This window comes from Dissoconium aciculare (assembly GCF_010015565.1).
Source record: "Dissoconium aciculare CBS 342.82 unplaced genomic scaffold K489scaffold_7, whole genome shotgun sequence".
In the NCBI taxonomy this organism is placed as follows: Eukaryota; Fungi; Ascomycota; class Dothideomycetes; order Mycosphaerellales; family Dissoconiaceae; genus Dissoconium; species Dissoconium aciculare.
Genome location: NW_022984957.1, coordinates 886,986 through 907,720, shown reverse-complemented (window position 1 = coordinate 907,720; position 20,735 = coordinate 886,986). Strand labels below are relative to the sequence as shown.

At 52.6% G+C, this 20,735-nt stretch overlaps 6 protein-coding genes across 6 annotated transcripts; 1 reads left to right on the top strand and 5 right to left on the bottom strand.

Moving 5' to 3' along the window:
• Positions 1-62: 62 nt before the first annotated feature.
• Positions 63-2,765, bottom strand: K489DRAFT_320780 (uncharacterized protein; the record flags this gene model as incomplete). Its single annotated transcript, XM_033601489.1, has 1 exon — positions 63-2,765. The coding sequence occupies one exon, from the start codon at positions 2,763-2,765 to the stop codon at positions 63-65; it is 2,703 nt and encodes a 900-aa protein (XP_033459268.1).
• Positions 2,766-4,975: 2,210 nt separating this feature from the next.
• K489DRAFT_236500 (alpha/beta-hydrolase) lies at positions 4,976-7,241 on the bottom strand. Its single transcript, XM_033599849.1, has 4 exons — positions 6,732-7,241; positions 6,568-6,672; positions 6,289-6,514; positions 4,976-6,233 (listed from the first exon to the last, which is right to left on the bottom strand). The coding sequence occupies exons 1-4, from the start codon at positions 7,020-7,022 to the stop codon at positions 5,146-5,148; spliced, it is 1,710 nt and encodes a 569-aa protein (XP_033459267.1). The 5' UTR covers positions 7,023-7,241; the 3' UTR covers positions 4,976-5,145.
• Positions 7,242-9,447: 2,206 nt separating this feature from the next.
• K489DRAFT_380978 (kinase-like protein) lies at positions 9,448-12,264 on the top strand. Its single transcript, XM_033605001.1, has one exon. The coding sequence runs from the start codon at positions 9,915-9,917 to the stop codon at positions 11,976-11,978; it is 2,064 nt and encodes a 687-aa protein (XP_033459266.1). The 5' UTR covers positions 9,448-9,914; the 3' UTR covers positions 11,979-12,264.
• Positions 12,259-13,787, bottom strand: K489DRAFT_380977 (uncharacterized protein). The gene has a single exon (XM_033605000.1). The coding sequence runs from the start codon at positions 13,693-13,695 to the stop codon at positions 12,292-12,294; it is 1,404 nt and encodes a 467-aa protein (XP_033459265.1). The 5' UTR covers positions 13,696-13,787; the 3' UTR covers positions 12,259-12,291.
• A 2,244-nt stretch (positions 13,788-16,031) lies between these two features.
• On the bottom strand, positions 16,032-16,910 carry K489DRAFT_410560 (uncharacterized protein; the record flags this gene model as incomplete). Its single annotated transcript, XM_033607718.1, has 4 exons — positions 16,032-16,060; positions 16,129-16,553; positions 16,622-16,741; positions 16,891-16,910. 4 exons carry the CDS (start codon positions 16,908-16,910, stop codon positions 16,032-16,034), a joined length of 594 nt encoding a protein of 197 aa, XP_033459264.1.
• A 985-nt stretch (positions 16,911-17,895) lies between these two features.
• K489DRAFT_320737 (putative siderophore-dependent iron transporter) lies at positions 17,896-19,772 on the bottom strand (the record flags this gene model as incomplete). The annotated part of the gene is made up of 2 exons (XM_033601483.1): positions 17,896-18,758; positions 18,812-19,772. 2 exons carry the CDS (start codon positions 19,770-19,772, stop codon positions 17,896-17,898), a joined length of 1,824 nt encoding a protein of 607 aa, XP_033459263.1.
• Positions 19,773-20,735: the final 963 nt, after the last annotated feature.

The window sequence follows — 20,735 nt, the reverse complement described above, 5'->3', positions numbered from 1 at the left end:
CTATTCGTATAATCATGATTACATAATACTACAAAAAGCCTCCCACCCATCAACACGACCCTCTACGAGTCGATGCCCATCCGCCATCGATCGATAGCATTCCTCTGATCAGGTTTCAACGCCGGATCCACAATCGGCGCTGCCATCGGCATCATTCCCTGCATGCCCATCGCCACGGGACTCCCATACGGCATGCCACCAAAACCATAAGCTCCGACCATAGCCGCAGCCGGCATGGTCGAGTAAGCGGCGGGACTCATGAGGGTTTGCTGTTGCGGCGAAAAGTGCATAGCTTCCATCGGAGGTGAAAAGTAACCTGTATTGTTCATGCCGAGGGTGGGAGAGGAGACGGCGGATAGGGGCATGGGTTGGCCGCTGTGGTTGTACATCCCGCCTGCGAAACCGCCGTTGCGGGGCCGACTTGCGTGGTTCCCGAGGAGGCCGCCGCCGCTGATGTCGCGGGTTGGGAATTGGTTGGCGTTGACCAAGGGGTGGTTGTGTAACATGCTAGAGGAGCGGAAGTTTTGCTGCGAGAGGTCTTGTTTGTGTTTCAGCTGCATTTGTGCATTGGCGTGAAGGAGGGTGCCCTGGACGGGCTCGGCGTGTTTGTTTGCCATTCTCGTTCCCACGGGGTTGGCGGAGAGCAGGTCGGCCAGACTATTATTCGAGCGTAGAACTGGTCGCGAGGGTGATGCTGTGGCAGGGCGGGCCATTTCGCCAGAAGCTTCACGTTCCCGTTGAAGTCGGGCTCGGCGCTGGCCCAATGTTTCCTCCTGGGGCAGCGCCTCTGCCGAACCTGATGGATTTGCCGTACCCTCTTTGGTCGACTCATCCGCAACGTCGAGGCCTCCGAATTGACCAAGGACATCCTCGGAAAATGTGCTCAGAGGTCGAGCTCCAGTCTTCGGTGCAACGTCAGATATGGCGGTGTCTAATTTGTCCTTGGTCTTCAAGCGCCATGCTCTCTGCCCAAGGGTTTCATTGGCTTCTGACGGATCCTCCTCCTCTTCTGCTTTGGGAAGCAAGATCGTTGGCTGTTGGAGTGCCTGTATGCTTTGACGATGCGCCCGACGTTGATTCCGAGGTGGAGACTCGCCTCTCAGCCTACTCCTTCGACTGCTGAGCGGCTCATTGTCCTCCAACTCACGTCTCTCCATCAATCCCATAGGCCTTGGCCAATCATTACCATCGCCTGCTTTGTTCTTGCTGTTCTTGGGTTTGTACAACATGCCGAGAGGGACGTCTTCATCATCAGCATCCTTGGCTGCTATGTCGTGGTTCCGCATTCCGGGATCTTCCCACGCAAGCTCGACGCGTTTGATCTTACGATTCTTTTTGCTGATCTCCTCGACGGCATCTAACTGCAACAAAGTACTATGCATGCCATTTGGAAAGGCTGTAGCAGCGGTCCTGCTTCTGGACTTTTGCTGAGCTTTTCGTACTTGAAGTTCAGCGAGCAGTGTCGATGGAGCGGCGTATATGACCTCCTCTTCTTCCACGTACTCTCTTTGTTCCTCTTCCAATTCCTGCTCGTCATCTTCCTCCTCTTCAATGTAGTTGTGGTAGATCTGATCCCCAGCGCTCAGTGTCTTACGGTGACCATGGCGGGCATGTGCGTCGACCTCTCCGTCTTCATTCACATGTTCCGAATCGGAGAATTCTGTCTCGGCAACACGCTCCAGCTCATCTCCAAGGCTGTATGTGCTCCGCCGCTGCGTTACCGTCCTATCCGCAGCAAGACTTGAGCGGCTCTGCGGCCGACCCAACTCGCCATCGAGATTGGTGCTACTACGACGGAAATTCAGGCCCAGATTACTTCTCCGCTTCGTCTCGTCTTTCTTCACAGTCGCAGGCTCAAGTAAAACTGTGCGCCGCCGTCCAACGTTGCCTGAAGCATAGACTGATTTGCGAACATCGCCTGCAAACGGATGATCTGTGAACGCGTTGACCGGCGCCGTAGCGGACGCATTGAGAATGCTATCAAGGGTGGCCACAGCTGACTCTGACTTGACCTCGACTTCTTGTCCAATAGACTCATGCTCGAAGTAGACACTGGCTCGTAGTTGTGGTGGAAGATTGGCCATGCTGACGCGCTGGTTCAACATGCTACGGCGATTTTCCCCTGTCCCCACAGGATCCACACCAGCTATTTGTTCGTGCGACGAATCGCTCAGATTGGTTTGCGAGGGCCAAATTGCAGACTGTCGGGCACCAACGTGGTTATCAGTGATCAATTGTGTACGCCGACGAGCCTGCACCGTGGCCGCGGGGAGTTGAGAAAGCCTCTTAGGCAAATTCAACATCCGTGGCACTGGTGCTGGATAATAGACCATGTTCTCGTCGGGTGGCGGAGCGCCGAGTGACACCTTGGGAGGTGGGCTTCGTAGGAGGGCGCCCACATCGAGGAGGCTGCCTGACGAAGTGCGGGCAGATATCCGACGGATCTCTTCGCCATCCGCACCCAACTCGACGTATTCTTCGGTCTCGGGAGAGAAGTGAACACCGTCAAAATCCTTGAACGCCAGTTGTGCCTCGTGGAAGGTATCTGTGGATTCGGGTCTGGTGGGGACTGTGTGTACGGCGAGTTGCCCAGGATGAGACGGGAAAACATGTACATCTTCTCCTATTTGTCCTGCAATTTGATCCCATCTCTTCGCAAAGGACGATTGTGACATTCGCCGAGAAGCCTCATCATCTTCTGAGGTGGGAGAGCGTGGCCCGGGGCCGATGTCCAGCGACCTGCCCTCCTGGACGGGTTCCGCCATGTGACGACTTCCGGTACGACGTGATGGCGACGAGGGAAATTCGAATTGTTTCGCAGGAAGGAATGACCAAGATCCAGAGAGAAAGGATTCCGAAGGAATCGCAAGTGTGTCACTGGTGGGAGAGTGACCTTGCCAATTATTATTATTATCAACATGGCCGTCCCCGTCATCTAAGACGGAGTTACCACTCGAGCTAGCGCAACTCTGCGCTCCGATACTGTCTCGATCACGCAGCGACTGCACCAAATCGGCAAGGGCCAGGGTGGGGCGCGGCAAGGAAGACGAGGAAGAGCGATGCTCCTCCTTCCTCTCGCATGATGGCGGCCGCTTACCACTATCGGCGAAGTCATGTCGGCCGCTTTGTTGAATGCTGATCTCCTCCGCCGAACGTTCAAGGCGTGAGATGTTTTCGTGGCCCTGGAGATCCGATACGCGTCTTGGCTGTGGGCCGGATGGGGTGCGGCGAAGAGAGGCGGAGACCGTCGTCACTAGTAAATCCCCAACAATTGGTACGCCATGAGGCATGTTTCTGTTTCCGGAATACGAGGCGCCGCTCTATTCCTATAACAAATAATAATCTTCGCAAAATTCTAGAGTCGTATCGGGTGGGTGTGGGTGGATTCGAGATGCGTACTGTCGAGTTGCAAGTCACCCTTGCGATGTCAAGACGTGGAAAAGTGAGAACGAAGAGAGTACTGCAGGGCGTGCAACCAATGTTCGCCTGAGATACGATATCTCCAGGACGGCTTCAGGACTGTGATAGAAGCATGGGAGAACAGCGGTAGGCATCTCTCGTGTATCCAATGCCAGACCAATCTCTCCATACTACATTTGTACCTGTAATAAGACGAGTACGGATATGATTTCTACATGGATACCCACCACCTGGCAGGCAAGGCCTGGGCAACCAGCAACAGCAACCTCGGACGGTGGAACCTGAAAAGTGCTCCCTATCTGCCGTTTCCATATCGTTATCGTGCCTCCGTGATAGAGATTTTGACATTGTGGGAGGAAAAACATAGGAACCCCGGATCAACGCTGCAACAGCTGCATGTAGGCTGGCTCGTTCGTCGATGAGCACGCGACCGTTTTCCGCGCATCACGATCTTTTAGGATAGCAACGTGGTCGACACGTAGACATCCTCGTTGCATCCTCTTTGGCACTCGTCAAAGGCAACTGGACTCAATACTTTGCCATTCGATCAACCTGGACTTGTTCCGCTGCTGAAAGGTCATCACAGCTGATGAACCGTAAACAATCACAGCAGTGATGATAACGACTGCCTGGTACAGTAAAATCTTGTGCCTAGTATGACAGACGTCCCAGTGAGTGGTGAGACCGGGATCGTTTGGTCGCCTCCTCGAGTCAGACTTGGTTGACCCAACGGGCGCGGAAAGCACCAAAGTTCATTTCGCCCCCGCCAGCTGCGAACTAAAATAACTAAATTGATCCCCAGGAACACATATGATGATGCACGGATGGTACACTTCTCACCTTGTGACATTTACTAACTCGCTTGTAGTGAACTCTGTTGATCGACCAAGATAAAGAAGGCAACCCGTCAGTACCGTCATGTTATAAAGCATGTTTATCTAAGGTCAACTCTAGAAGTGATGATAAGAAGTTGGAAGATTGGATGTCCTGGTAAAATCAGGGTCATCTTATTATTAGTCCTCCACATAGCGATGTCGTATCACCAGGTGACGCCGCCTGTTACGGTTCCAAATTTTGGCTCACCAGTTGTGATCAAACACTGATATCCTTGCGCCACAAAGAATCCAGGGTGTGCGAGTGAGGCTCTGACAAGCAAAATCGTTGATGCATCCCTTCTGGGTGGCGATGTACTGCGGCGATTGTGTATCGTATAGAATGGTAATCTGTGATGTTCGATCTCTCGGCATGCCCTATGCAGCATTCGTAGCGCAAATCGACTGCTGGGCGAGTGTTATGTGATGCCCTAGAACAAGGGCAACGTCTCATCCCAATGGCAAACAAGATATCTCTTGGTCCAAAAAAGCCATTGATGCACCAATTCGGCATTGCCAGCGACGGCAGTAGCAGCAACACCAGCGGCACATGTATCGTGAGGACCACATGGCAAGCATCTGGCCAGAAAAGTATGCTCGGGTGATCGACTCTCTCAAGAATAAGATGAAGTGATTGTAATAGAACCGATACGCACGGGCCCAAGCAAAGGCGTAAGTATGTCCCGTAACCGAGAAATAAATTTTTGTGATGCAACAGGGTATCTCGTATTTATGGACCTTGTCCGGGAAGAAAAAAAATTAGAACGACCTGCCTCGCCGGGGCCAAAAACACCACGCTTGAAAAACGATCAATTCTAAACGGGAGAAGTGAAAAGTGGCTCTCGCCAGCCCATCATCGCTGATATGCGTCCGCGTGGTCCAGGATCCACTGGATTCCTTCCTGACGGAATGTGTCCGGCTCGGTGTAGGCTATCCCGGTCATGCTCGCATCCCAAACCATGTTTTCGGGTTGATCGACGGAGTATTTCGGCCACATAGGCGCCCCGGAGCCCGCGGTGATGAAGCTATTGGGATCGAGATCGACGATGAATGAGGTCCATGCCGAGGCCATAAATTTGGAAAGTTGCTGGTAAGCGAGCGGCATGCCTTGGAAAGGGTTGGTCGAGTATCCGACTCCTTGGGTATTGTTGAAGACAAACGCAACTTCTTGGAAATGTGTCGCGCCGATGCATCGCGGAACGCCCGCGGGTAAAGTATTGAAACGATAGCTGTACGCGGTCAATCCGCGAGCTGCCCAGGCCTGACAGGTGCCGCGGCGATTGGCGATGAAATATGCATCGCCATAGTACGCGGCACTCCTCCGCCATTCCTCCGCGTCGCCGAATAATCGTGGGATGCTGGAATTTCCTAGCATCTCCGCAGAGGGGATCCAATACTCTGGCTTGTTAGGATAGACGGCGTTCGCAGCCGCGGCCAAGTCTGAGGGAATATTGACGGGCTCATACGGACTGACGAGCTTGTCCAGGAAGCTTAGCTCGTCGCTGACTGGCAAAGGAGAAAAGGCGGTCCCTTCATCAGTATTGGCGCCGTCAATGATGGGGACTTGGACGAAAGCACCGTCAGCGATTTGTTGACTGGATGTCCGCACGATAAAGTCCTCATCGACAATGGGTTGCCAACTCATAAGCAGGTTGGTTGCGAAAATAGCTGCTTTCACAATCCCGAGAGGCCGGTTTCTCAGGCACTCTAGCGAATCTATCGCTAAAAGACACCCGGAAGCAGTGATCAAGATCTGATAGTACGGCTGGTAATAAGACGTGTTGCGATAGTTGTGATAAGCGAGAGGATTGCCCGATTGCATGATAGCGGCTCGAAAGAGATTGTCGTTGCGACCATTGTAGGCGGTGATGTGCCAGCCTACAGACCCAGCGCCTGCCGACTCACCCCAGATCGTTACCCTTTGTGGATCGCCGCCGAACGCTATTTGTGTTTAGTATGTTGTGCAAGCCGCCCATGTATCGAGTTTTGAAGATACCTTGAATGTTCTCTTGCACATAGTGGAGGGCCAATCTTTGGTCCCTTAGTCCCATGTTGGTGTTGCCAGATGCACTGACCTGCGAAGACTGAAGGAAGCCCCATGCGCTCAATCGGTAGGCAACAGCGACAGCGATGAAGGGTTTGCCAATGTTGACAGAGTTTCCGACGATGTATGATAGGTTGTATCTGGGATCGCGTATGCCACCTTCCACCAGCGCACCACCCTGAGAATAACCTTGTCAGCATAGGCAGCAAGAGAGCAGTATTAAATACTCACATGAAACCAGACAGCAACTGGGAGTGTTGTGTTTTCGTAGCCAGAAGGCCGGACAACGTTCAGATACAGACAGTCTTCTGACTGTGGCCTTCCATCCGAATCAGACTGAATGAAGGATCACGTTAGCGCCGGTAATGACCCTCTACGTATGTTGACGGACTCACACCGAAGCCGACGCATTGCGGAGGGAATGCGGTGGCTTGGAACACTCCATTGAATGTGCTGTTCAAACTGACAGGATTCCGAAATCGAAGTTCGTCGATGGGAGGTTGAGCGTACGGGACACCGAGAAAGAAATCCTGACTGTAGGCTTGAGAGTAGATGCCTTGAATTGTCCCGTTGCTGGTAACAACGAGAGGCCCAGCATTATTGCTCGAGGCCTTGTATGCCGATATTGGACTCGAAGATCCCAAGACGACCAAAGAGGCGACAAACAGCCAAGCGGTATAGACCATTGTAATCCGGATAGTTGTGACACTGAAAAGATTGGACACTGGGTTGCTACCCAGCCGTGAGGGAGAAGTAGTTGTTCAGCGTGGGTCAAGACGTGGAATCGTGGCAATCGAGACTCTGGTCCCGCTCGTCATGCCGTTTATGCAGAATGTCGTACAACAGTGACATTCGAAATGCGGCTCATACGACTATTCATCCCTACACATTATCAGGTGATTGGAAGGAACAACGAGAACAACTGACGACGGTGGTGGAATATCTCGACGGCCCACTCGGCCACGCGGCATGAAGACGAGGTGTCAAGCAGCCGTGGCGAGGGGAGTTACAAGCCCTCTCTGGCGAGAAAACTTCGTTGACGCGTGTTTCCGCATCATCGCTCTGCGCTTGCAGGAGCGTTGTACATGTGTACTCTATAGTGTATCCAACGAGGAGCGGACCAGATGACGGCGGGTGAGAGAGGCGTCAAAAACGGTGGAATCTTCCTTGCGTGGCGTCCAGGATCCACCCACGTTGAGACAGGGCGCGCACGATCCTTGTCGACTACCCACTGGCTCGTTGAGTGCAAGCAAATGTACATGTCGTATACAGACAGGGTAAGCATCCTGGTGATGCGGTGCTGCGGCACAAGAGTCGGTCACCATTGCGACGAGATGTCTGAAGTTTGCAGCAAAAGAGGCGTGTCGATCGGTCGACGTTCCTTGCAGTGGCTTGCCGCCAGTCTAACATCCCGGCCAAACTTGCCCTCCAGCTCGTTCAGGTACACTTTGCGCTAGTGAAATCAAGGCTGCGGGGAAAACCACCGACCATTTCTCGATGCACTTTCGACGGACCGTGCCAGATGAGATGGTCAATTTAGTATGAAATGATGGTCTGGGCGGATGGCTTTGCGACTCGTGTCTCCTCACGCACCCCCCCTCGCCCTCGTACAGTCGGCGCAAGGCACGTGTATTCGTGGCAGGCTCTAGGTCGCTGCAGGTTCCCAGCGACGCCAATGCGCTGTAGGCAGGGGAGAATTCGGTCTCAGGCACTCCAGCGTGTCCGGTCTCCATTGTTAGCGCTGCCCGCATGTCAACATTGGCAAGTTGCGACGATGCTTGCGGGTTGAAGTACTTCACTGGCGAATCCAAACCACTGGCCGTTGAACCTCGGGCTCTGGCCAGCATGCCTCGCCAGGACAATTTCATCCGGCTTTGGTTGTTATCCTACAGGGTCGACGAGCGGACAAGGTCCGTAACGGTCATCTGAGTGCCCCGTCCTGTTTGACCGCGAAATTGGGCTCTGGGACAGGGCGTACATGCTACATGCTGCACAGTCATGGATGCACAGTCATGGATTAAAAGTCGTGGGTGCTGCGACCCAGCCGGACGACACACCGAATGGCAGCCACAACATCATGTCGATCGGGTTCGTACCTTTGTGATTTTCGAAGAGGATGGGTCTAGATTCTGAAATATGGAAAGGTGGTGCGGTTCTTGCATAGGACGTGTTTGAGTGCCGGCGTTGGACTTAACCTCCGAGCCAAAACATAATTACTATCCGATCAATAATAGTCCGTGTCACGTGTCAATCGTGTGGTGTCGCCAGTGAGGAGACGCGGTGAGGACGTGGAGGTTTTCGAATTGTTCCGATACTCTACAGCGGCCCACTGATGATTCAATGCAAGGTCCCACCGCTGCAGGGCTGCAGCACGCTTCTACACTATTGACAAAAATGACCAGGGCCCTTCTGCAAGTGACATTCATTGTTCGTTGTGCGCCTTGTACTGTACCTCGGAGCTTTTGATCAGCTTTGTGACGGCGAGGCCAGACACTGCGGCGCAGCATACTGGGCACAAATGAGGGGCGCGTGTTGGTTGGTACTCAGGAGTTAGGACCACGAGACAAAATAGATTTGATAACCCGTGAACTTGCTGATGCTCCTCGGTGCACCTGGAGACGGGCCTAGATAACTAAGTCACCTAGACGGTCAGTCGCCATAGGTTGCACATGGTTGTCATCGCACGTAAGCGTTAGGAATCTGGAGAATATAGGTCTGACTTTGGTGCAGCGTCTCGTCCTGTTGGTACGATGCCACCTGCATGTCAAGTGCAGTACCGTAAGGTATGGTCTGGTATGGTATGGGACAAGATTGGTCATGGTCTGCTCTATTCATTCATGTACAGTCTAATCTGTCCAACACATAAGGTCTTCGCTTGATCTAGTCACGACGTCGCATCCGACACGCCATGCGCATGGTGTCATTAAATTCCCCGTCAAGATCGAAAAGACGGGACTGTGAACCATGCATACGTAGCCCACGGTTGAAAATGCGCTTACAGGCGGCTCACATCTTCGTCTTCTTCTTATTACTGACATACTGTCCTGTCCTGGCTGCAGTGTGTCAGAATGCGGCTTTCCGCTTCCTGACCTGTCGCAGGTCCACGGCCAGCTCTTGTGCAGCAGATGAGGACGAGGTCTTTCCCGCAGAGTCTTCAGCATTACTGTACTCTTTGCGCGATTACCTAGTAAATATGGGTGTAGTCAATGATCGCCAGCTGTGCACAAGAGGGCAAGCATCCTCCGACCAGTCATTGTGGGTAATGATTGACAACGTGTGGGCACTACTGGCGGCGCCAGCGGCTAAAAACAGTAACACCAAACGTGTGGTCCTTCACCCGGCTGCTGGACAAACGACCCCCGACTGATAGCATGAGGAAGTGGTGGGCAGGGAACAGACAAGACGCAAGCTCTCACTCCACCAATAAATCCTACTGCCATACCATTCGAGCATCGTCGAATCACAGCTGTCGTCTACAGATCAGCTGCCGCGTCGGCTTACATCTATTCCGATAGATCCAGGCCTCTCTGTAGAGCCTCGACCATAGCTTGTTTTCCGCGATCGTCAGCTTCTATCCAATGCAGGAATCGACCAAAATCAATGAATCGCAGATACACCGCCAACTAGCAGATGGACTACATCAGCAAAATGTCCCACCAGAACGACAGGATTCCAAGGTCGCGACCGAAGAGTCTGGGAAGCAGCAGTCGTGTCCACAACAGGAGCTCACAGACGATGGACAACCACGCATACCACAGACACCAAAACAACATTCCCTCGAGCCGACGGTGACACAATCTCCCTCACACCAGCTATCACAAATCCAGACAAACATCGACCCTCCTTCTGCTGCTACCACCCCAAAACCCGAACAGGTAGCTTATCCCTCGATCCAATCGGCCTCGTTGGTCGATACATCAAACCAGCTACTGGTGTCGCCTACTGCCATACGCGATATGAGCTCGTCACTCAGATCAAATCTATCTGCCTCTTCTCTTGCCTCTTCGTTGGGGTCTACCTCAAATCTGGCCTCGCCCTACCTTTCCACACTACCTGACCTGACACCGCTTCCTTCACCAGTGGTGGGCGGAGATGCAGCTGCATTGCGGAAAGCTCGTATACCGGAGACACCAACCAGGTCTCTCAAAGATTCTAATCACGACGGTTCACAACCTGGTTCGCCAACGCTGTCCACATCACCCTCAAGAAGAAAGAAAACATACGGTAGTCTGAGGCAAGAGGTGAGCAACTTGGTGCATTCGTCGAGTGCAGCGGATGCAGTGGGATCTGTTGAGAATGGAAAGAACAAGGAAAATGTGCAGGCAGATACACATTCGAGGAATCGCAGCGTATCGGAATTTGTGCCAAACCCTCTGTTGAATATGCGTCCACGCAATATCACGCTCGGGTCTCCAGACGCTGTCCGTATAGACGCGGCGGAATATCAAATGCATCGGGAAAGATATCTCGCCGGGCAGCGTGGGATGCGAAATCTATCCGCCCTCGAAAGCAATCAGCAGAATCCCACGCCTCCAGCTAGTACCTCGAGCGTAGCGGAGAGTGACGATATCAACGAGGAGCCTCCGTACCTCGAAGATGGAACTGCGTCAGAGTTCTTGCACATTCATTGCGGCATACACAATCAGAAGCGGAAATTCCGGCAACTCCGGCGTCTAGGCCAAGGCACCTTCTCGACCGTCATGCTGGCCACGCGAGAGAAGATTCCAGCCCATCCCACGCCAGAGATTGAGGCACACCTCGATATCAATAAACTCGTAGCCGTAAAGATCGTCCAGCATGGACCTGCGGGCGGCGCTGACGAGGAACGGATCGAAGTCAGTCTGAAGCGTGAGGTGGAAATGCTCAAAACCGTCTGCCATCCTTCCTTAATCCAGCTCAAAGCCTGCGAGCACCAAGCCTCGCGCTCCCTACTAGTCCTCACATACTGCCCAGGCGGCGACCTCTTCGAATTCGCCACCAACAAGCGGGAACTCCTCACGCCGCCCCTGATTCAGCGCATGTTCGCCGAGCTGGTGAGCGCAGTGCAATACCTCCACGCCAACTGGATCGTGCATCGCGACATCAAGCTCGAAAACGTCCTTGTCAACCTCCCCGAAGACGTCATCCGCGCCATCGACGAACCTCGCACCTTCTCCTCCCCGATCATCACATTGACCGACCTCGGCCTCAGCCGGAAAATGCCCGAACCGCCCGCCGACATCTTCCTCCATACCCGCTGCGGCAGCGAGGACTACGCCGCGCCCGAGATCCTCCTGGGTCAGCCATATGATGGCCGCGCCACGGATGCCTGGGCGTTGGGTGTTCTCTTATACGCGCTCATCGAGGGCCGGCTCCCCTTCGATCCACCTCCAGGGCGACCCGACCGCAGTCGCAACACGCATCGGATCGCGCGCGCAGCGTGGATCTGGTGCCGCTTCGGCGACGAAGACGGCGAGTGGGATCCGGTCCGTGGCAAAGACTACGAAGGCGCCCGACCCTGCGTGGACGGTCTACTGAAGAAAGCGCGCATGGGCCGAAAACCCCTGGGCGAAGTCGCGGAGTATGAATGGGTCAAGGAAGGAATCCAGATTCCTGGTGGCTTGCAGATGCGGGTTGAAGATGACGATGCCTATGCTCTGTAATACAATTCATCATCTGCGGCGGCTATGCTCATCTTCCTTCTCACTTCAATGGTATATTTAGAATAATATAGAAAGACTCGGAACAGACAGAAACATGATTGCCTTCACACGCAATTGGAGAACAAAAGGGGCGTTTATACGATATCAGGAGTTTTGTTTAGGTGGTGGTGAGCCGGATCTGGGCTGCATCCAAAAAGAGATACCATGGGTTTTCCAAAGAGAAATTTTTACATTTTCCAAACTTTTTATACGAAACAACTTCAAATCTGCAGATTTTCTTTCCCTCACACTGTTGATTATCATCTCTGACGAATTAGACCTCACTCTTCTTCTCAGCTTCCGCCAGGCGTCTCACGAGCTTCGCGATTGTTTCTTCATAAGCGCGATTCTTTGCCATAGATTCTTCGAGAGTCGGGCGTGAGGTTAGTTCCGCTCGGTGTGCTCGCCTCTCGCGAGGTGACCCTGAATGCGACGTGGTGACGATCCTCGTTTGCTTAGTCTTCCTCAAACTGCGAGATTGACCCTTTGTTATGTCGGGAGAGGATTCCAGCGCTGGAGAGGACGGTTCACGACTGAGGTGGTGTGTGATGAAGGAAGGCTCTTCACGGGCGTCATGTTTAGGTCTCTCCTTATGCGCAGGCATGCGAACTCCTTGATCAGCAGCAGTTATAATGCTGTCACCGACAGCATGTTCGTTCAAATTTTGACGGACCTCGCCGCCTCGACCTTGCGGCTGCGCTTCATTGGAATTCTTGCGTTCTGTGATTGCTTGCTCGATCATTTCTCGTGCCCTCTCTGCTCTGTGAGAAACTGAAATGAGAAGATTATCAAAGGTTGAGTCATTCTCAATGTCATCAACGTGGACATTTTGGTCAGATTGACTCAATGGTTGCATCAGCCTCCCATCCTCCTGTGGTTCATCTTGAGGAATACATTCTCTTGTGTCTTCGACGTTTTGCTGTTGCGCAACACCTTCAGACCCTGACGAAGTCTGCACGAGGGCATTTGTATGACCGAAGCTCGCACTCGTACGTTGAAGCCTTTTCGGCTTTAGAGGCTCAACAAATGTGGTCACTGGAAGAATTGGCAAGCGGCGCAACGACGGAAGCAACAGTTCTTTGTGCAACGTACCAGGAATGGATGAAGAAAGATCAGCAGCACGCTCGATAGTATCTCCCCGACTGTTCGGGTGAGGGAGAGCACCTCGACCAACCTGTGTTGGACTGAAAACGACTTTGGGACTTTCACTGAAGACATCACTTTCTGGGGCTATGAATCTTGAATCCTTCGGACACGTGAAGAAATCGTTCTTCGGGATGGAGGATAAGCGCCACTCTGGCGTTTTCGTCAAGCCAACGCTATTTTCTTGTGCTTTCTCGATTTGAGACTGTACAAAATCTGGGTCTCCCAGTCTAGTCATCGAAGGGTCTGACGAAAGACCAGGATATGCAATGGTCACAGTTGCGGAGCTGATAGCTCGTGCCTTGTTCGATACCTGCTCTTGTCTTATCGTATCATACTCAGGAGGCCGCATCGAGCTCGGTTTACTCCTCTGCGATTGATCAATTTTTGACGGCACCGCCGTACTAGTGTGCCAGATTGAGCGGGTCTCTGATGTCATACTCGAACACCGCGTTCGTGGAGTATAAGAGCCATCATCGGTTGTTCTCCGGCCGAACCGAGGAGTGTATAGACTCGGCGAGTAGTACGAGTGCATTGCTATGCTATCGTCTCTTCCGGAAAGTTGAAGTCCGTGGATATCTAAGCCGTCGAGGCGTGACTTGAAATCCTTGAAGTCCTCCAAGGTTACCAGCTCTGGAATGACCGATCTGTGATACTGGTCCTCGATTGGCCTGGTGATTAGAGGTGCTACTTCAAGGCCATCGTGCCTGCCGAACCTTGGAGACTGGTGAGAGCTGTGAGTGCTAGACGTTCTTTCGAAATTGCGAAGCCCAAGACCAACATCCTCAGCCTGCTTCGAGACTTTGTTGTTGGGCGGCGTATCCTTGGCGGGAGGAGTCGGCGCATCCTTGTACTCGAATTGAGTTTCTTCAGGAAACTCGAGTGGTGAATCGATTGGTGGTGGCTTCCGCGATGGAGAGGACGGTTTGGGAGGTGACTCTGTCCCATGAGAGTTTATGTCGGGCCTCCATCGGACGAGGCTTTTCTTCGAGGGCGATCGAGATGCCATTTGTGATTGTGAACGGCCAAACAGGATAGCGTGGGCTTTGGGTTGTGCGTGGATGAGGACTCTATCACCAACCGCAGGACTATACGCGTCGGGTGCATGTGTGCTTACGGCTTCCCCTTTCCTGCCTAAGGCGAATGAGGGCATCGCGTTCCAGCTGGTTTTGATGCGCTGAAGGAACGACGACTTTTTAGGAGTCTTGGGCTCTGTTGCTTTAAATCCACACGGGAAAGATGATCGAGCATTTGTGTTATCATTTTCTGAGGTCTGGAAGTATCGCTCTGCCTTAAAGCGTGACTTATCGATATCAGATTGCTCTTTTCGCTGCTCAATAAGTGCCCTCCGAGTTGGCTCAGCAACTTGGGTTACATGAGGTGAAGGGACCAGCTTTAGCGCCTTGGTCGCAGATGGATGCGGATAGTCGATTGCGAACTGACCATCGTCTGGTATTGACGCCATCCCGTTGCCCGGTACGGCAGGCAATTTCTTCTCATGTAAAGAGCCCTGAGACTCGTGAAGCACACGCGGTGTTGCAAATGGCAAGTCGTGGTCAGTCTTGGACTGATTTCCGGGATTACAAGATGATCTTGACGGCGACAGTGGTATTGCATGATCGTCAGACATTGTGCTTGGCGTGCCAGTCATGTGTTGTCGAAATGCCATCAGCTTTGATGATTGTACGCTCGAAGATCTTGGTGGGAGGTCAAAATGCTGCATCGGACTCGTTGCGGCAGCCTTTGAGTTGATGGCAACGCAATATGGAGTGGCGGCGCAGTCGGTTTGACTCTCGACAGGAGCTTCCGTCGTCAGATGGTTCTTCAACTTCCCTCGATGAAGCTCAGGGAGTAAAGCGGTGGGAGATGGAATGTGAACGTCTGGACTATCGGTGTTTTGACAAGGGGTGCTTGGTCTCGCAGGCTTTGTTGGATCTAGAGCTTTGCAATTCGGCTGTGCTGGTGTCAGTCGTCGTTTGCTTGTTGTCGGCGTGGCATTCTGTGGGGGAAAAGTCATTGCGCTCTGTTCGTTTGGAGTTGCGGGTGTTGTGTGGTCTCTACCGACGATCATCAAGTTACCACGATTGCTAGTTGTTGCCATTGAAGCTGGTGATGCGTCACGTTCCACATCAAGCTCCTCGTTGTGGTGGGCCTGATAGAACGCATTACTCAGGAGCAATTGTTTGTGCTTGGCCTCAGCCTTCGCCGCGAATGCATTACCAGATGGCGATTGTGGAGGCAAGCATAACAACGCGTCAACTGCATCGGCTCGTGGATCCTGGCCGTATGTGGCAAGTCGTTGTATCAGTGAGGAATCGCCATCTTTCGTTTGACCTGGCGGCTCTATAACAGGATCCATGATGATGAAGGTGATGACTGTGATGGAGATCAGCCAAAATTGCAAGTTTGTTGATTATGTCCGGCTAAAAGTGAAATCAGTACTGATGTTCAGTTGTTGTGATTGTGTGATGAGTGAAAGGAAGATGTTCACAAGCACAGAATGTGCTGGGCAACCAGGATTCACTCCAGTGCTCTGTTGACAAAGAGCTTGCACACCTGCATCGAAAAGATTGTGTTTGTCGGCTTTGCTAACATTCCCACGATTGAAAATCACGGTTTCACGGTTGTACTTCTGGTATCTTGCGTAGCCGGAGATGCCGGCTATATCATCATCTGTTGAGAACTGTCAAGGTATCACCTGTTGCGTTCAGTGCTGCCGCATCAAAAGACTGTTGCAAAAAAAAGGAGGTTCAAGGTCAGAAACGAAAGGATATCGAGAATTGCCCGCTATGGTTTTCCAAAACGCCGCCATTACACCATTGCCCAAGAGTGAATTGTGAAAACATGTTGTTCAAAGCTCCTCTTATCAGACTACAGCAGAACACAACCCTTGCCCTTGCCTGTAAGTATTGGTCAGTTTTGCGTTCGTGTATGGGCCGGCCACCTGCGCACGCGCTCTTGTACTCACGTTTCGTCTTCTTCACAGCCGGAGGTTCCAGCGCAGCCACGATGGCCTCATCAAAGACGTCCTTCAGCTTGAACTGAGTCAATGCGGAACACTCCACGTATTTGACAGCACCCAGCTCTTTCGCCATCCGTTCACCATCCTCTTTTCTCACAGGCTGCATCTTTTGCTTTGTGAGTTTGTCGCGGACCGAGTTGTCCTCTCGTAAATCGGTTTGCGTGCCGACAATCAGACAAGGCACGCCGGGGCAGTGGTGGTGCACTTCGGGAAACCACTTTTCGCGCACGTTTTCGAAAGAGGCGGGTGCTGTGACGGAGAAGCAGACTAGGAAGACGTCGGTCTGAGGATACGACAGAGGGCGCAGACGATCGTAATCTTCCTGTCCTGCAGTATCGAAGAGACCGAGAGTGTATGGCTCGTCGCCAATCCTATAAATTATGGTAAGCTGGCTGCCATAGCTCTGCCAATGCTGTCGGCGTAGAAGAGTATCGCGTACATGACGGTGACGGCGTAGTTGTCGAAAACAGTTGGCACGTATTCTGACGGGAATTTGTTCGTCGTATAGCTGATCAGGAGGCAAGTCTTGCCCACGGCACCATCACCGACTACCACACATCTATCTCACCATCAGCGTTGTGCTCCCACGAAACCGATACTTGCATCAATGACTCCAAAGCGATCGTCAAAGCGCGCATTTGCGCCTATCCTCGCTGTGGTCGCAAAGCAATGCGTTTTTGGAAGATGCTCCGGGCCTCATGCACATACTTGATAGTAGCGACCGTCATGTTGATGGTTGATCGAGATCTTCGATTTGTTTATTGCTTTCCCTCCCGGAAATCTCGCGACGTGCTCCTTTTGTCCACAATGGCTTCTTCCAAACTACCCAGATCTCAGAGTCTCAAGTTCCCGACTGTAGGAGTGTACCGGTATGGTTCAAGGGGCGGATGTGCGATTCGCGAGCGACTCGTTCCGACGCGGCCGTTCTTCTGCGATCGGCTGGCGAAGTGGTGTAGCTTGGTTTTGGCAAGCGGCGGGATGCGTACACTTGCGACGGCGATATATTAAGAGATCTGATGGCTGTACAACCAAACGACGCTGTGGAAATGGACGTGTGCAGTGCTGTATCTGTTGGGCCCAAGCGTAAACTTTCGCAAGCAGGCAAGTCGACAAACAAGAGCAAGCGCCCAGGGTCTACAGCCTCGACCTGGGCTCGCGATTACTGGAGGACCGATGAAACGTCCGTCAACAGACGTGGTGGCTCCCAGCGGCGGCATCTAATTTCAATTTGCTTCAGCATCAGGATTTCATTACACACTGGTGGCATGATCATTGGCCTGTGGATTGGCTCGAAGTCCATGTCGTGGAAAACGCTGTTCTGTAAGTTTTCGTGCCCCCGTGATCTTGGGTTGCGTCGCGTGGGATTTGATGCAAGGAATCTGGTCTAGCGATGGGATGCCTGTTGTCAAATACGTATTCACACAATGAAAATATGCGAAATTGCACGGTAAACTTATTCTCTGAACAATGTTTCGATCTAGGTATTTATCCTAGGAGTCTCTTCAACACGTGAGAGGCACCTCCTCTATCATGGAACACATTCATTTCATCAATCTCCAACACTTTCCACTACCACTTTCAGGGTATCATCAACGTATCTGTCTATCGTATATGTCATGCATGCCTGCGAATCTGTGCGGCATGTTGTCGCCGCAATGCGATTAAAAACCCGAACCAAACGCCAATCCTTAACTCCAAGACTAAACCAAACATTCAAGCACGATTCTTTGCATGTGCCGACAGTGTACTTGGTGTAGCCACGTCATATGCGCTCTCGTCTTCATCGTGAGTGTCGTCTCTGCTCAAGCTTGTTCTCATCAAAGGTTGCGAAGCCCCTCCGGCTTCTTCGTCGTCGTCGCTCGCTTTGGCTTTGGCTCCTCCGATAACCACTCCTTTGACACCCTGGTCAATTTCATCGAGTTTGTAATCCTTCATCAACAAAGCGAGGAATATGCATGGCAAAGAGACACACACCGCCACAAAGAGAATCTTGGTCATGGTTTCCTGATATGCTTGGTTGATGGCGATGCGCGTTGGACTTCCCATAGGCCATCCGCCCGACGCAAGGCTGATGTTTCCGAAAATTTCTGAAGCCTGATCACGCGTCTCGTCTGGGAGGTATTCACGTAGCTTGATCGGAATATTGGCAGTCCAAATTGCTCCCGAAATGGCCGATCCAACAGCGCCGCCTATCTCGAGGAACGTCAAAAACAGGGCGGTCGCTGCAGCTACTTCTGAATGGCTTGCAGATGCCTGCACGCCGAGTTGCGCTGGCACGTGTGTAAGGCTGCCACCAATTCCCAAGAAGACCTGCGTCGCGACGATCATGCTCCGTGATGACTCTTGTGTCCGGTACCACATCATGAGTACGAGTCCGAACATGTATAGAGATGTTCCAAGCACCATAAATCTTTTATATCGTTTAGTGGATCGGATGACCAAGGAAATGATGACCGAAGTGACGGTCGAGGTGAAAGTAAATGTCTGGACTGTCTGCCCAGCTTGGGTCACCGACATGTCCTGTACAACCAAAAGGTAAGATTGGAAGTAAGGATACACAGAAAGATAAAACGCCACTAAGCAATGTCAGTCTTGTGATTGTAGCAGCCACAAGGTTGAGTGCACTTACTGAAGTAGAAAAATGACAAGCCGAGGCCAGCCAGCAACGTCCTGTTGCGCCAAAAGCTCCGTGGGAAAAAGGCACGTGGCGCGAGCGTCTTACTTCTCTCCCAGAAAGGAATGGCGAAAAGGCAGACTGTGCCAATGACCAACGTCACAGCAATATTCGGGTTGGTCCAGCCGACTTTCGATGCCAAAGTGAGAGGTACCAGGATGAGGGCAAATGCGACGGAGATGAGCACGAGACCGAAGAAGTCGAGTTCGTACCATAATGTCCGGAGGATCTCGGCCCACGATTCGCCAGCGAACGGTGATTTAGGCAAGACGCCACGCATGGCCGCCTTGCGCTGGCTCGTCAGCAGGGCCAAAGCAAGCGGCAGAAAGGCCATGGGCAGGACGACAGCCCAAATTCCGTATCCCCATCTCCAATTCAGATGCACAAGAACGTAGTCCGCAAGGGCGGGACCGACCCAAACGTTCACCAGGTAAGGCAAGGCCGGAATCGTCGAGCATAGAGCTCGATTGACTAAGTCGCTGGTGTCGGCGATGAAGATTTGAATCAGTATCTGCAAACCTGTCTGGCCAGCTGCGTAGAATACTTGGGCGGTCGCGTAAGTGTTGACGTTAGTGGCGGCCGCTTGCTGAATGTAACCGATGATGTAGAGCACAACGCATAAGCTGAAGGCCTCGAATCGACCAAAGACATCGGCAATCTTTGACATAGGCGGCTTCACTACCGACAAGACCACGCCTTGAACGACGAGCACTGTCGACACCAGGGCGTGTGCTTTGAATGCGCTGGTGGCATAAATGGCAAGGTTGTTGGTGACTTGCCCTTCCAGCGATGTCGCATACGCTAGCAGGGCGATTCCGAGATATGCAACATAGAGAGATGATTTCGACCAGGTCGATGAAATGGCCTCTAGTCGCTTTACACCTGCCTGTGCAGAGCCTGAGCTTGTCTCGGACATGATCGTCTGATTGTCGTCTTGCAACAGAGACTCGACGTCGTTGTCAGCTTCAGGCTTGCCACCCAATTGAGGCGTACTAGACGCTGAGCCGGATGCCTCGTTGTAGTCGTCTGGGTATGCAGCATCGTCAGCCTTGTGAGCGGGCGCTATCGAGCCGTAAGAACGCATAGCGACGGGTGTGGCATTCGTGATTAGACGAGAGAGGAAAGCCAGAATGGGAGGGTTATCAGATGAGATCCGAGTGATAAGAACCTGGGAACAACAGGCAGGACAATGAAGAGAGCACGTGGGCAAATGAAATGAATGATCACGGGCAGCCGCGCTGCTCTCGTGGATCGATGTGGATAGCTCGAAACGTGAGAAGAAAGATGGGCCGTACACAACGCTTATGAGTTATACTCCGATGAGTCGTCGAGGAGGCTTGGGCAGGCCAACAGGTGTGCGTGCGTGAATCGGTGACACATGCGCTCTCGTGCCAGGCGAACCAAGTAATGGAGGATGGTGGTCCGCACACGGCGGCGCAAGTTGCATGCTGCACTTGACCGGGATGATCGACTTCCCAAGATGCTCCGAGAAGGCGGGCGGGATATGTACAGGACTGCCTGACCGATGAGACAGCCTGTAGCGTTTGAGGTGTGGTCACCAGCGTGGGTGATGTGTGGAGGTGGCAGGGTTAAATCTTGGGCAGAAAGCGTGGGCAGCGGTGCATGCCCGTGACGAGAGAACTGCAAACGTGAAGAGGAACATACAGTACAGCACAGTACATGCGATCATCACAACATACTGTACTGTAGCTGTTATAAAGCGCTGGTTCGGACAGAAAGGGAGAGGATCAGACGAGGAACCTTGCCTAAGGGAGCCCGAGGTGCGTAAGAAACGCGCGATGCCGGCCCACGTACTGTATTGGACTGTGTGAGCCGACAGAATTGCATTGTGTACCTGTGGATCACGCTGCACAGTACA